The following is a 16,097-nucleotide window of genomic DNA, read 5'->3' as shown; positions in this document are numbered from 1 at the left end:
ATTGTAGAGCTGTTATGATTGCACCATTTGATGGATTTTATCATATATATGCTAAAAGATCAAAGCCATCCAAATGAATCATAAATATTTCGAACTAACAAAATTCCACTTGTGAGATGAAACCAGGCCAAAAAAAACTAATGAGATACTTGACAATATTTTAGCTCAAAATAAACATTTATTAGAGGTTCATCGTTCTAATTACCTTAATAAGACGCCACTTGATTAATAATCCAACCTGTATTAGAGTATTTCAGAGAAAAGGCTGAATAAGTCTTTCTTCATTGAGTAAATTATGACTCGCAATCACTTGTCTGAGCCGAGTAGATTTCTAAAGAGTTATAGTTGTCCAATAATTAAATTTTTACCTTTTGAGAACTCCACTAGTGTCATGATCCTATCAACTTCTTTTTTGAAAACCTGACATAGCTCTGTCTATTCACCATAATTCCATTTCTTAATTCATCGTTAAATCATTCTTTTCCTAGACTTCAATTTTTTCTATACTTTTTTTTTTGGTTAGAAAAGAGTAATACTGATTATTATATATATATATATATATATATATATGTACATATAAATGTTTTGTCTGGGAACCGCGATGGGCTCGAGAACGAAGGAGCGCCATGATTCACGCCCTCTCCCTCCCCGCCAAAACCACTCCCCCGCTCCCTCTGAAACCCTTCTCCCCTTGTCACCCCAAAACCCCCATCACCACCACCGTCCCCCAAACCCCAGCAGCCACCAAACACCCGGCCCTCGAGCCCCTGAAGCGCCGCGTCATCGGCCTCGCCGATTGCGGCCGCCTCGACGATGCCCTCTCCGCCCTCGACCTCATGGCCCGCCGCGGCGTCCCGGCCGACCTTGTCACCTACTCCATCCTCCTCCGCTCCTGCATCCGCTCCCGCGACCTCGCCCGCGGCCGCCTCCTCCATCGCCGCCTCCTCGATTCCGCCCTTCCCCTGGACTCCGTCGTCACCAACTCCCTTATCACCCTCTACTCCAAATGCGGCGATTGGGACGCCGCCTGCTCCATCTTCGAGGAAATGGGCAGCCGAAGAAATCTAGTTTCCTGGACCGCCATGATCTCCAGCGCGGCCCAGAATGGGATGGAAGAAACAGCCATAGAGATGTTCCGCGAAATGCTCGAAATGGGGTTTAGCCCGAATGAGTTCAGCTTCTCTAGCGTCATTCAAGCTTGCTCGAATACGAAGTTCATGTCGGTTGGGAAAGTGGTTCTTGGATCTGTGTCCAAAATGGGATTTTTCCCGTGGGATGTATCAGTTGGGTGTGCTCTGATCGATATGTTTGCGAAGACCCACGACTTGGTTTCAGCTCGCAAGGTCTTCGACAGAATGCTCGATAGGAACTTGGTCGCTTGGACCCTGATGATCACGAGATTCGGGCAACATGGCTGTGGAAAAGAAGCAATCAGTTTGTTCGTAGATATGGTGCTCGACGGGTTCGAGCCTGACCGCTTTACCATGAGCAGCGTGATCTCTGCTTGCACCGAGCTGGAGTCCATTAAGTTGGGGCAGCAACTGCACTCTCTAGCGATTCGAAATGGATTTGCCTCCGATACCTGCATAGGTTGCAGCCTCATAGACATGTATGCAAAATGTGCAGTAGGGGTATCGATGGATGATTCAAGGAAGGTTTTTGATCGGATGCCTGAGCATAACGTCATGTCGTGGACAGCGGTGATATCAGGCTATGTGCAAAGTGGAGGGCATGATGAGGAAGCAATAAAGCTCTTGTGCAAGATGATGCAGGGAAGAGTTTGGCCAAACCATTTTACCTATTCTTGCATTCTCAAGGCATGTGCCAGTCTATCTGATCCTGAGATGGGGGAACAGGTCCATGCACATGTTGTGAAATCAGGTCTAGCATCGGTAAATTTCGTAGGTAACTCTTTAGTCAGCATGTATGCACGGTCAGGTAGGATGGAAGATGCCATCAAAGCTTTTGATGTACTGTATGAAAAGAATATCATTTCATACAATGCCGTTATTGATGGTTATTTGAAGAATTCCAATGCCGAAGAAGCCCTCGAGCTCCTTCATCAAACTGAGAGCATGGACATTGGAGTAAGTGCTTTTACATTTGCTAGTCTTTTGAGTTCTGCTGCAAGCATTGGAATGATGAGCAAGGGCCAGCAGATGCATGCCCAGCTACTAAAGACAGGATTTGGATTGGATAAGGGTATTGGTAATTCACTTATATCTATGTATTCTAGGTGTGGAGACATAGAGGATGCTTGCCGAGTTTTCTATGAGATGGATGATCATAATGTGATCTCATGGACGTCGATGATCACAGGTTTTGCTAAGCATGGGTATGCAAACCGAGCACTCAGGTTGTTCCATGAGATGATCTCAACTGAGGCTAAGCCAAATGAGGTCACTTACATTGCTGTTCTATCTGCTTGTGGCCATGCGGGTCTAGTTAAGGAAGGGTGGGAGCACTTCTACACCATGCAAAGGGATCATGGGATTATTCCAAGGATGGAGCATTATGCTTGCATGGTTGATATGCTAGGGCGATCAGGCCTTCTTAATGAAGCTGTTGAGTTAATAACTTCGATGCCTTTCAAGGCTGATGCCTTGTTGTGGAGGACTTTGCTTGGTGCATGTAGAACTCATGGAAACATTGAGCTGGGCAAACTCTCTGCTAAAAATATCATGGAGCTGGAGCCGCAAGATCCAGCAGCCCATGTCTTGCTATCAAACTTGTATGCTGCAGCTGGCAAGTGGGAGGATGTGGAAAAAATAAGGATTGGCATGAAAGAGAGGAAATTGAACAAAGAAGCTGGATTGAGTTGGATGGAGATAGAGAACACCATCCATAAGTTTCATGCAGGAGATACTTCTCATCCACAAGCCCAAGAGACATATGCAAAATTGGATGAATTGATGGCTGAAATCAAGGAAATGGGGTATGTACCTGACACAAATTTCGTTCTTCATGACATGGAGGATGAGCTAAAGGAACAGTACCTGTTCCAGCACAGTGAGAAGATAGCAGTGGCCTACGGTCTTATATGCACATCTGCACCAAAACCCATTCGCATATTTAAGAACCTTCGTGTTTGTGGAGATTGTCATGCTGCAATCATGTACATCTCAAAGGCCACTGGACGGGAAGTAATTTTGAGGGATTCTAATCGGTTCCATCGGTTCAGCAATGGGGAGTGCTCTTGCGGGGGGTACTGGTAAAACTCTGCATGCTCTTTGCGGTTATGTGATGGTGCATGCTGCGGTCCAAACTAAAATTTGAAGGAAACCATTTCCTTTTAGCTCATCCATGTACTGTAGGAACTAAATTGTAAGCAGGAAGTTCGTCCATGCATCCAAAGTCAGTGCAGGAACTGAAAGGGTAAATCTTGCAAAATGTTATGTATTTATCAGGATCCGGCAACCCTGAATTTGTGCATCACAATTCACAGGTGATATTTCACTGTCGTCTCACAGGTCAAACGCAGGAGAGATTTCTTAAGGAAAGCTCTTTTTCATTCTTTTGGGGCCAGTACAAACTGATTCCCGTTATCTCGGGCCATTTGTAAAGCATCCTGAAGGTCCGTTGCCTTCTGGGGATTTCTATCGCATCATGCTGTTAAACCAGGCAAAGAAACTTGGATACCAAGGCCATTCAATCCAGTCGGTTCAATGATTCCAACTGTACATGACCTCAAGTATTAAGTCTCAAGGAAGGTCAAGGCAAAGAGAGATAAAGGAAATATGTGAGTGGCTCTGGAAGAACGCTTTATCAGGAGGGAGACCACAGCAGCAGTAATGGAATCAAGAAACAAGAGAATCTTAGTTCGTCTGTATGTTTGTCTTTATGTAATCAAGTATCATAAGCATTTAGTAACTTGTCTCCTGTAAAATTGTGTTTAGTCTTCATTCCAGATCAAGCTGATATATATTCATCATGATGAAATACGAAAGGGGCCGTAGGCCTCTCGTCTTCCTTTCATCACACCTTCATTTCTTCTAATAGTTAAAGTTTCGTAACCTTTCAATAACCATCAGTGACCTCGCCTACAAATAGAGAATGTAGAAGTGAAAAAAGCTAAGAAAAACATGCAAGGCTGGTGGAATGTCAGGTTTCTTCCCTTCCATTCTCCTAAAACAGGGCAGCCCCCTGGAGAGGAAGGGCTATTAAAAGTTTCTCAATTAAGTTTAATTCTTTATCAAATGCAGTGACTGAAACTTCAAGAGGCAACATGATCCAGCTATGGCAAAGTAATGTTTTTCCTGAAGGTGTCTTTATCATGGATGCATATAGGATTTGGATAGTGGGAAGAAATAAAATGAGCAACTGAAATTTTTCGCAAGACCAAAACTCACTTATCCGTGCCAACATTAGTATGGGTCGGATTCTGCAGAAGATGTTGCAAATTAGCAAGAAGGCAGAATCCTATATTCATTTTTAAATAGAGTACCAAAAATTTGACTCATCAAACATTTAGACGATTGACTAGACGCAAGCACAACGCATATCAGCCCTCATACATTGCATATTGGACATGTAATAGCTAAACTTATAGAGGGATGATGTATCTAGTTTACATCAATGATTTTTATTTCAAAATGAGTCTATATAATGCATTTAGTCCTTAACTTGAACCCAATTGATGTCTAAAGTTTAAAGCACTGACTGATAACAAAATTAGTACAAGCTACAAAAAAATTAGTCAATTAAAAACAATTATGAGGAGAGCTCATATTCACCTCATTAACCTCCCTTGCCAACTCAACTAAGCTTTCATTATTTCAACATAAAATAACAAATAAGAAAAAACAAAACAAGGAGATGTCAACGAGGCTCATTCATAATTATCCATTTCCAACAGAAATAACATACTCTAATTGTACGGTATACGAAGCATAAACAACAACAGGCTCAGCAAGTTGGAAGCAAATTGGGAAAAGAAAAAAAAAATGCTTGACTTCATATTAAGGACCGGAATGCAATTTCCTTTCACAATATATTATAATATAATCACAACAAATTTGCATTGAAAATGAATAAAAATTTTGAAATTACATATATCTATCTTATTCCTTCCTCAGCACTTTTGGCAGCACATCTGGATCACAGAGTGCAAAACTTGATAGAGGCAAAAGCTGCAACTCCAGCAATTCCTCTCTGGTATATTTAATTCTTTCATCTATATCAGAAAAATTGCCATGGTAAGACATGGAATATTGTAAATAAACAAAATAAAAATACAGGAACAACTAACTGATAAGTCAGCAGCAGCAGCTTTCTACAAGAAAATACAAGAGATTCCTACCTGCAAAAGCAACCTCTGGGAATCCACTTGGGGCTTGTGATAATTTTCCCCCCTTTGATTTCAATTTTGGTGCTTGGGTTGTTCTGTGGAATGGGGATGAACCAGCACTAACATTTTCATTAGTGTAGATCATTTGAACAGATTCATGTCTCACCTCAATATGAGGGTGGGTTCTACAAAACGATGAAACAATATCCTCAGTTAAGAGCCAGCATCCTTTCAGATCTAGTACACGAAGTGTTAATGGAGGCATATATAGAAGAAGCCCAGAGTTGGTCAATACAGCACCACGGAATCCAAGAAATTTCAAGTTTGACAGAGACGCCAAGGCATGCAAGGAGATATCTGATAGGAAATCACTCTTCAGATACAAACAGTTCAATCCCCTCAAGAATCCCAAGGGATAGATTGCTTCATCTCTTACTTTTGTCTCTTCCAAGTTTAGACTTTCCAAGTGACTAAGATTCTGAAGCATGCTTAGTGAAAATATTTTTTCTAAATCATCTCTTTGCCAGTAAACAAAACCTGACATTCCAAAATATATGACACATGACAATAAGCACATATAACAACCACTTGTTTTATGTGATAAGGGGGCCTAAAGCAAACTTTTAGTAAGATTGATACCTTTGATATTTGTAGCGCTCAAATCAAGCATTCTTAAAGAAGGCATCATACCAATATATGCGAGAGCAGTGTCGTCAATTGCTGTGTGAGATAAAGATAGAGATTCAAGGTTCATTACATTTCCAGCCAATATACAAACTCCCTGGGTGGTGAGTTTGGTATTGCTAAGATTTAAATATCTTAAATTTACTCCAACATCTGCAACTTGTTCAATTAAAGTATCAGACATTCTGCTGAAGCTGAGATCCAAATGCTTTAGTCTTTTCATTTTGACCAAAAAATGGAAGTTGCAAATGGACGAGCCAGACAGATCAAGGAATGCCATATGGTTTACTTCCACACCGCGAAATGCTTTATCAATATCATCAATAATAGCTCCAGGAAGAAGAAGCTTTGATAAAGGAGCACTAGCTTTGCAGTCTCCATCAAATATAGAACGAATAGTGCAACTGCTCATGTTTAAGCATGTGAGAGAAGGAAGATTTGGCAACCTAGTGACATTGGTCCAAGCTAGATTCAAGAAACTTAATCTAGGAAACGTTTTGAGGACAGCAGCTCCATTGTTGGAAATTTTGCTACCCCACAAATCCAAGTGCTCCAGTCTTGTCAAAACCTGCAATAAGTTATCAAAGATAAATCTCGCTTAAATATAATGCAAGGGAGAAAAACACAATTTTGATCTAAAAGCACCAATAAGTATGACATATACATTTAGAAAAAAGATACAAGATTCAAATAGATCTAAATAGGAAGATAATAGTCAAAGGCACCAATCAGTAGAAATACTTTCCAAAATAACGCACATGTCATAGTGACCAGCAGATGAACTTCATAAGATTCAAAAGTGGATGTGTCAAATGTTCAATGATACAACATAAACAGTAGTTAAACTACACCAATGATACAAAATGTAATGATTCACAGACAAATATAAAGTTACCTGTAATGAAGATAGTGCTTTGTCGGTGACAGGGATGCCTCCTATATCCAACAGACACAAGTTGCTAAGGGAAGAGAGGAGCATCACTCCATCAGCAGTCAATCCAGTCTCTGAAATGCATAGCTTCTCCAGATTTTTAATGGATAGCACATGCTTAAGGCCAGCATCAGTAATCTTAGAGCACCTTGACAGATCCAACTCCTTGAGACTAGTCATTCCTAATACCAAGAAAGTATAAAAGAAATTTATCATATCACCTTCATCAATGAACCAAAGGTGTCTAAAACAAATAAATTACCTGTCCCATTATTGTCATCTTTGATGTTATAAATTTCCCCTTGAGAAGTTGGAAAAACAACGTGAAAAAAGAGAGTATATAAAAAAGAGGAAAGAGAGGACAAAGAGACATACAAAGTAATAAATTAAGCTTTTCCTTCACAACCAAATTGATACTGGTCAGCCCTTAGAGACCAGTTTAGGTGCCCTAACTCTAGCATCCTCATGAACAACTAGAAAATGAATTTTAACCAAAAAAAGGGCAAAAGGATCAATGTGCTGGCTTGATGAAGTTCCGCCCTAATAGTATGTTTCAAATTGCTCGGTCTCACTCATCAAGTCCCTGAGCATATTCCTGTTGGAGGTCTCCTCCCAATTCACATGCCGACGTGAACAGACGATTATGGGCTCGTTTGGTTCGCGGGAAGTATTTTCCCTCCTAGGAATATGATTCCTGGGAATCAGATTCCTAGGAAGAGGATACCTAGGAAAGTACTTTTGGCATGTTTGGTTAACCATGGGAAAGTGACAAATTTCCAAAGTGCTTATGTTTGGTTGACCATCCACTTTCCTAGGAAAGTTAAGTATAATTCCTATTATGCCCTTAATAAAAATTAGGTCTTTAATGCCTCTTTAGTGCTTCTTTAATGCTGAAGGGTCTTTTTGGAAAAAAATAAAAAAGGAGTGATTCCCACCTCATGGGAAAGTAACTTTCCCATGTTTCTCATGGGAAAGACTTTCCCATGAAATGTGGGAATCATATTCCCATGGGAATACAACTTTTCCATCTCTCTCCTTTGAAAACTCCAACCAAACAAGAGGCATTTCATTACTTTCCCGTTGACCACACTTTCCCTCCTCCTTTTCCTGCGAACCAAACGAGCCCTATATGTCTACTCTCTTCATACGTTAATCATGCAAGCTGATGTTAAACCTTTCGGTTACTAGCATGAAGGTCCTTCAGAGTACTGGCGTCAATCATTTGCTGACAAACTTTCCTTGACCTGATGACAATTGTCCTGAAAACAGTTTGACGATCTAATCCCATCAAGCATGTGAGAATACAGTCAAATATCATTCAAGAAGTGGTTCTCTTTCATTATAAGTTCATCCAAATGACTGTTGTCATCTCATCCCTTATTTATGAACCCTCTTCAAAAGTCATCAACAGAAGGTACATCCAGAAGCTCTAAAAGAAACTGATAAAACAAGCTAAGTGGAGACTCCTGACCACAGAAAATCTGCATGTTCCATAAAGCTCAACATGAACCCTTGCAGGACTACTAAAAAAACTTGACTTTAAAACCAAAGATCACCTCATATCACCTTAGAGAGAAGGAAAGAGGGAGGGGGGGTGTACATATTGAGCGATCACTTGTTAATCGACATTCAAACTTTTCTAGTGCACAGAACACCGTTTAAAAGTTATCAAGAATCTACACCCTAGCCATTCTCGTATTAATTCTCTTCTTCTAATTCCTTTCATGAATTTATACAAATAAAGTATCCAATAAATAATATTTGGTATTACATAATTGTTTATTTTACTTCTGCATAAGAATTTTAAGATGTCTAGTACATTACTCAATGAACATGCACCTACTACTCCTGATTTAGGTAATAAAGAATCCATTAAAAGGCTTCCCACAAGTAATGATAATGACATGGACATATTATCATCTAAACACTTAGTGCTTATTAAAATAGCTTCTAAAAGATCCAAATATAATCATTGTGAAAAGCCAATTTAAAATTCAGTCCACCCATGATTTATACGACCATAACCTATACTACCAAGCCTACTACCGAAGGAAGGCTTCGCCGCACATTATATAGTTTTCTTCTTATACTTGTTTCACTTATAATGGAACATCCTTTGTTTATAAGTATCAGCATGCTCCTGCATAAATTATAACAAATCCATACCTAAAAATTTATCTTCCTTTCTAAAATCACCCCTTTAACAAAAGAGATCAAATCCAATATTCCTATTAAAACTAGTTGTTACTTTATTTAGGATTATCTGCTGATGAAAGTATAGAATAACACTTTAAAGAGTACTGTGAAAATAGGAGACTGAAACTAAGATGATCTAAAATGATAATGCATCCACCAAGTGCGTACAGTGCAGGATGTTTGTCGAAACTCGATTATAGAAAAGGGCCTCTCTTCAATCAAAGTCCAAGAAGTTCATATTGCTCAAAACAAATGAGAATTTTATCATTGAATAAAGATGTGAGGTCACCACCCATTCCCTTCATAGGAAAAGCAGAAAGATGAAAATATGACAGCACACCAAAAGAACACCCACTTTCCTTTTTTTTTTTTGCTAAGGAGAGCACCCACTTTCTTTACATGCCGAAAATCTCCTTCCAAGAAGTATCTCTGTCACAACCTGGAGCCCGGTTCTGCCAAATCCCAGTGTGACAACAATCTCAGATTCTCAATAAATCAATACCCTCATTGAACTCAACTGATTGCCAATAGAAGCACATATGCATCAATTTAAACCTCATGACATGTAACTATAAAGTAAATAGCACTTTGATCATACAGCAACTAAAATTTCATCCAACTAAACTTTTGCCACTCAAAATTATAAAATCAACCCAAGATTTATTTCATTCCATTGTCTTATAATATGCAAAATAATTTAGTTTATAGGCAAATATTCATCCCTCAATATAGGAACATTATATACTCTCCCCTCACCTTACTAGTACAGTCACTTCTATAACTACAAGCATTACCTCAAGATACACAAGAAGGATCTAACTCTTCCTTTTATGGTAGTAGCTTCCCTACATCCACCGAAAGGTTAAGCTTGGTAGTAGACCAATACCAATTAGACTTTCAATCTGAAATGTCATAACTGAATGATAAGCTACATAGCTTAGTAAATACCGAAACACAGCAAAAAATAAAGTGTGAAGAAAAATAGAACGATGAGCATAGTGAAGATACATACTTATTAAAATTAAAATAGTCAATAAACAATATCTTATAATACTTATATAATAAGTACACTCAGATGTAATTTTATTTGAAACACTTGAACGCTTTTGAAAACAATTCGTACATCAATATGCATGCTTTTCGTGCAAAATTATTGAAAAAAAGTTGTTTAGAAAAACACTAAAATACATCTAGAACAACTTTAATTACCCTAGGGACACTTATATCAAAACTTTGAAAGGATTATTACAATCATTTCAATACCAACTGGCCAGTAACCAACTATTATATCCGCTAGTCAGGAGTTTACTGATCAATATGCCCATTAACTAAAGGTTCACTGAGACCAACTATTATACGCGTCGATCAAGGATTTGTTGCATCATATATCTATTGAGAATACGAAAGCAAACAGCTTACTCTTATTGGCCAAGGTCCTACATCGTATCTCTACTGAGAACACGAAGGCCAACAACTTACCCTTGCTAACCAGCATCCTGCATCATATCTCTACCGAGAACATGAAGGACAACAACTTAACCCTTGTTAGCCGAGGTCCTACATTGTGTCTCTATTTAGAACATGAAGGACAACAACTTAACCCTTGCTAGCCGAGATCACTTATCATAATATAACTAACCAAAGTTTTCGTTTCACATCATAACAAATGAAACGTTTCACTTTTAGGCAATATAATGGTTAATGGACATTTCAAATGGCTAGAATCAAAGAAATCTCCCTAATATATTGAGATAAATTTTACTTCACGATGACTTAACACTGATAAATCTGCATGTCAAATATTCATTCAAAGTACATATTTTTCAAAATTCACTTGCCATTAAATATTCAGAAAAAAAAGATGAAAAAATTATGAAAACTTTCATCATTTACATATAACCAAGATATATAACATAGAACAGTATCCATGTCACCAAGGATAATTCTAAAAGTAAAATTAACAAGCTGCCCCAACTTTAGTTAGAAACAAGGAATTTAGACAATTCATAGACAGTGAAGAGTAGAAAACCAATTCCTAAATCCATATGAAGCCCATCAATTAGTTACTAATATAGATTGTAAATCATGTTAGGGCACCTACCAATTTCCATCTTACAACTTCAGGCCACTCTCTCCTCCATGGTATGCCATACTAGTTGGTATCGGTGCATTCTGGGCATACCATATTGTACAGGTACCAAATTAGTACATGGTATGGGAAACATTCTAATTGCCAGTACGCCGAACCGAGATTGTACCAAGCATACCAACATTGTACCAAGATGTTACCGGTATAGGGTCCGGTAGCGAGATGGTAAACCTTACTCTCCTCTCTTCAAATGGATTGCTTGGTATTCATTTCCTTTCTTCTCTATTTTTTCTCATTTCTATCACTAGTTCTCTACATTGTAGGTGGCTGAATAGAGAAGCAAAAATGATAGAATGTGGGCTGCAGCCTCCTACTTATAAATGTCTTCAAACATGAGGGATCCATCCCCAATATGTAAACACAAGGTGGATACTTTGATAGTCCTAAGCAAGAGGTGTACAAAAGTGAGGTGGTAGCTAAGACAACAATTTGAGGTGGCAGCTTAATAATAAGTAAGCAGTGGCTGCACAAGCATAAGGTGGCATGTGTATAAGATGGCTGCAAAGCATGAGATTGGAAATAAGCACGAGGTGTCATTAGCACGAGCTGGCAGTTGCTTAAAGAAGCACAAGGTGGCAGCCTTATTAGAGAAAGCACAAGGTGGCTTTAACTTTCTATATTAGCATAGTCAAACTTTTCTTATTCGAAGTAGGATCTTAGTTGTCATTAAGTTCAAGTCCTTACCAATCTAATTCCCATACAAAAGATTCATTCCCATGATGATCCTATTTACATATATCAATAGTTATTATAGTTCACTTAGCTTGCATATACGGATGATCATGTAATAGGCATCAATGTGTTGGGATATTACAATCTCTCTCCATCAAGTTTAATCATTTATAAAGATAAAGTAGCATTCGCCTCTAACCATCATTGAATCAACTGAATATTCTTCATGGTTGATGAAGCCTAATCCATTAGCTGTTCACAACTTCATGTTTGCAGTAATCAACATACTAATCATCATTTTCCACACCCATGTTTTACTTTTGTACAGTGGCACTAATTGCCAAAGGCTTTCTCACATTCTTTCTTGACCTCCCACAAACAATAAAATCAGAACATTAATTTAGCAACATTGCTTGAACAACTAATATTATTTATACCAACCATTTTCTGAGCATCGTATTCTGCATGCTGATAATCAGAATTACAATGTATACTTCTTTCCCTACTAGTTTGTGATTAGATATGCTGAGATAAGAAATACAACAGCTACAGAGTATCTTACCGAACTTTTGGGGGGAATGAGGTAGTGGCAACTGGGCTACAGGTTTATCTTTAGGGAATGTTTATTTAAAAATGAAAGACCACCCTAATGCTATTAAAGTAATTATGTGGATGGTAATTATGTGGATTGTGCATCAAACATCAGAACACATTTTGCAATGGAGCAAAAGCTATCCCAAGACCAGGATCAGAATATTAAGCATTTTATCGCATCTAATATAGAATTCGTTATATGGCAGGACATGTAAATAAATCATACCTGTGACTAGCCAAAGAGCAGAATTGTTGATGGCCCTGCAGTCCGCAAGATTTAAACTACGCAGGTAACGAAATGCACCCAAGTATGCCATCCACTCTGCATCCACGTAGCTTGCACCTTTCAAGTCAATTTCCTCCACTGAGTGCTGGAAAATTCTGCAAATGAAAGCCAATTACACCATGTTTAAATAAGAACAAGGATGATCGTGATGATAATAACATATGGCTCGCAATATCATCGATAGCACTGGTCCTTGCTATTTGCCATGATACAAAATTCCCATAGCACACGTACTGAATGTACCAATACAATATATGTATTTACCTGAATAAATGATAAATTGGAGACCTGTAACACAAAAGAGACGGATTGTTTTGAAACCATAACAAGAATATAACATAAGTATCTCTAATTTTATTTTTAAGAAAACAATTGAGTCAAAATTAATATCTAATTTACAAAACAAAAAGAGCTACTAAAATACCCATTTAAGAAATAAGCGGCAGCGATTTTGTTCCAAAGAATGATTTTGGGATCTAGGACCACCCATTTAAATAACCACCAAATTCCGCGAGAATTTACAAAGATGAAACCTTTATCGATGGGGAAAAAGAGATCAACGATAACGTTTAGCATTAAAAAAATACGAATCATAGGTTAGCCTTCGAACTGCACAGGAATCAACGAACATCAAACATCTCATCCTCAAAAGAGTGCTAGAGAAAGAAGGAAACTAGGTTTGATGACACGAAATTTTCTTATAAAAAGGGGAGTGTATGGAGAGAGGTCAACGAACTCTAGCAAGGAGGGGTAAAGGAGGCGGCGATGGATGAGGCGGCGAAGGAGTGCGTCGGCGAGCTGGGCGGGAAGGCGTTCGAGGGTCCTCCGCTGCCTCCGCCATTTCTCCACGGTCTCCGGGCTGGCGCTCGCCGCTTCAATACACATCTCCACCAACTCTCCAACCCCGCCAGATTCCATCTTCTCTTTCGCTGTCGTCGTCCCCGCTTCCTTCTCTTTTCCCCTTTAAGACAGGAAGATGACCGACGATGGACCTACCGATGAGATTTCTTGGCAGCCAAGGAGGATGATATTATATTAATGGGGTAGCCAGTACCCAGGACAAGTCCCCCTTTTTTTGGTAGTAAAAAATATATTAAAAAAAAAAAAAAGAAGGAAGGAAGAAGGGCCTTCCTGGGCCCTCCCCATGTAGCATGTTTGACTCCGATCACAAATTTCCGCGTGTTCTTTTCACCCGTGGTTACCTATATGTGAGTACGTCACCCCAGCACTACTTTGGTTACCAACAGACCAGTAGCACTTCCACCAGCAGCATCCAAGCGTGGAATATCCGATCTCTGAATTTACGCGTTTCGAATCTGGACCACCCTGATGGAAGACAGGCTAGTTTCCACTGGGCTACCATCTCGGTGGTACAAGTCCTCGATGCCTCGGACTTGGGTTGAATACGAATTGGATAATGATAATATACGATGGGACCCGTGTAAGATGGGATTCGGATAAAAATTTAGGTCTTATGTATCTATTCATAAAGTTTATCAAATTCGGATCCAATTTTGGATTTTAAAGAGGGCTCATGGGTTGCTCATGCTTCCCAAACGTCACGCATTTTTTTTTTCAAATCCGTGTCTGGATATTTGACAAACCCTAGTAAAAAATTAACCCTACGTAATTTTGCAACAAGAATTCAACCGTCAGGCTCCAGCATTAATTTCAAATTTTATGGCAATGATTTATTCTATGTCTTTAAACCTCAACTTAAATAAATAGAGTTATTTGGTGTAAGTCACAATATTTCGTATTTTTATTTAAAAAAAAGCCATTTCTCTTAATAAATATGAAAAATGAATTTACATACTCCTACATTTACATTTATTTTTTTTCTCAGCTCTCAAAAAATAAACAATTCATGATTAGCTTTTATAAATGTTGCAATTAAATAGTAATTCTGGTATTTGATGTAGAAAATTTACTAAATTTATTGATGTTTTTATATCATATATTTTATTTTAGATAATTTTTTTTTCCTTAGTATTTTAGTGCAAGTTTGGTTGGACTATGATCTAAACCCTTGAGGGGTCAATCTCCTTGTGAGTTTGGTAAGTATGTCTTAGACCCTTATCTAGTTATCTGTACTTTACATACTATTTAGGTACTAGATTCCATTCCCATCTCCTAGGTATATTGACCAAAGACTTTATTGAACCAATGCAAATCAAGTTTAAAAGGGCTTCAATAAAGGCTAGTTAGGAGAATAATCTGTTATGATTTTATCTCTTAATATTTGATAATTTTCTATCAAAAAACTTAATATTTGATTATTTAATACAAAAAAAGTTCTTGATAAAATCATACAATAATTGTTTTCTACATTGGAAAAAATAAATACATTATAACCATACTTATCATTGTTTTTGAAAAGCTAAAAAGCACTTTTTGGAGAGCTGGATTCTCTTTTGAACGATTCTGATGTCTTTGGTAAAACTTTTGAAACAACTTTCGGAATCCTCTAAAAATCAAAAAAAAAAAAAGGGACAAGCTCTAATTTAGAACTTTTAGGCGAAATATCTACTTGAAGCTGCCTTTTTAGGCAAAAGGCTCCCCCAAAAAATCCGAGTTCAAGCCATGGAACAATTTTTATTAAAAGATAATTTATAAGTTAATAGTATTTTATAATAACCATTTTTTAGAATATAATATAATAACAATACAATAAAAAAAATAATATTATTATATTGTGTTTTAATAATATTATATATCATCACCATCGCTATTATTTTAATATTATTATACTTTAATAGTATTATAATATAATAGTTTTTATAATATACTAAATAATAATATAATAATATTATATTATAATAAGAAAATTATTATATAATAATATTATAAAATTATTGTTATATTTTATTATAAATTGAAATATTTATTATTTACCATATTATTTAGATTAAATATCAAAATAAATAATTTATAATTTAAGAATACTTTATAATATTAGTTTTTTATAATGCGAATATTTAGATAATTAAAGCATTATGCAGTGTCGTTTATTATCATCTCATAATACCAAAAATATTTTTTTAATAGGATATAAAACAGATGTTAAAGTCTCACAACACTTCGAAAATATAATTAGTAAACAGCAAATAAACTTTCTATTAAAAGCTTTATAAGCAGAATTTTACTATCTAAAGTTCTAGGAACAAAAACTCTACCATGTATAGCAATGCCAAATAGGACTTAAAAAATATAAACCTATACATTTAACCACATTATTATTGATCTCAAAGTATATTAGTTTGCGTCTGAAAAAATGTTAGGACTCTACATTATGTTA

At 37.3% G+C, this 16,097-nt stretch overlaps 2 protein-coding genes across 4 annotated transcripts; one reads left to right on the top strand and one right to left on the bottom strand.

Moving 5' to 3' along the window:
* Positions 1 to 577: 577 nt before the first annotated feature.
* EMB2261 (Tetratricopeptide repeat (TPR)-like superfamily protein) lies at positions 578 to 3,980 on the top strand. Its single transcript, XM_088722465.2, has one exon. The coding sequence runs from the start codon at positions 627 to 629 to the stop codon at positions 3,213 to 3,215; it is 2,589 nt and encodes an 862-aa protein (XP_088578591.2). The 5' UTR covers positions 578 to 626; the 3' UTR covers positions 3,216 to 3,980.
* Positions 3,981 to 4,924: 944 nt separating this feature from the next.
* LOC103702965 (Leucine-rich repeat (LRR) family protein) lies at positions 4,925 to 13,855 on the bottom strand. 3 transcript variants are annotated; one of them, XM_088722466.2, is made up of 7 exons: positions 13,536 to 13,839; positions 13,064 to 13,087; positions 12,740 to 12,894; positions 6,867 to 7,084; positions 5,927 to 6,539; positions 5,300 to 5,824; positions 4,925 to 5,173 (listed from the first exon to the last, which is right to left on the bottom strand). In XM_088722466.2, exons 1-7 carry the CDS (start codon positions 13,715 to 13,717, stop codon positions 5,061 to 5,063), a joined length of 1,830 nt encoding a protein of 609 aa, XP_088578592.2. In that variant the 5' UTR covers positions 13,718 to 13,839; the 3' UTR covers positions 4,925 to 5,060. The 3 variants fall into 3 exon arrangements, with proteins under 3 accessions (XP_088578592.2, XP_008783847.4, XP_088578593.2); XM_008785625.6 differs by lacking the exon at positions 13,064 to 13,087 and having other exon boundaries at positions 13,536 to 13,855; XM_088722467.2 differs by lacking the exons at positions 12,740 to 12,894; positions 13,064 to 13,087; positions 13,536 to 13,839 and adding an exon at positions 9,893 to 9,995.
* Between the last annotated feature and the right edge of the window lie 2,242 nt (positions 13,856 to 16,097).

The sequence above is a fragment of the Phoenix dactylifera genome, chromosome 5, assembly GCF_051530095.1.
Source record: "Phoenix dactylifera cultivar Ajwa chromosome 5, Ajwa_hap1_PhDact_Kaust_v1.1, whole genome shotgun sequence".
Lineage (NCBI taxonomy): Eukaryota > Viridiplantae > Streptophyta > Magnoliopsida > Arecales > Arecaceae > Phoenix > Phoenix dactylifera.
Note: the sequence above shows the minus strand (reverse complement) of the source record. Positions and strands in the feature narration are given on the sequence as shown.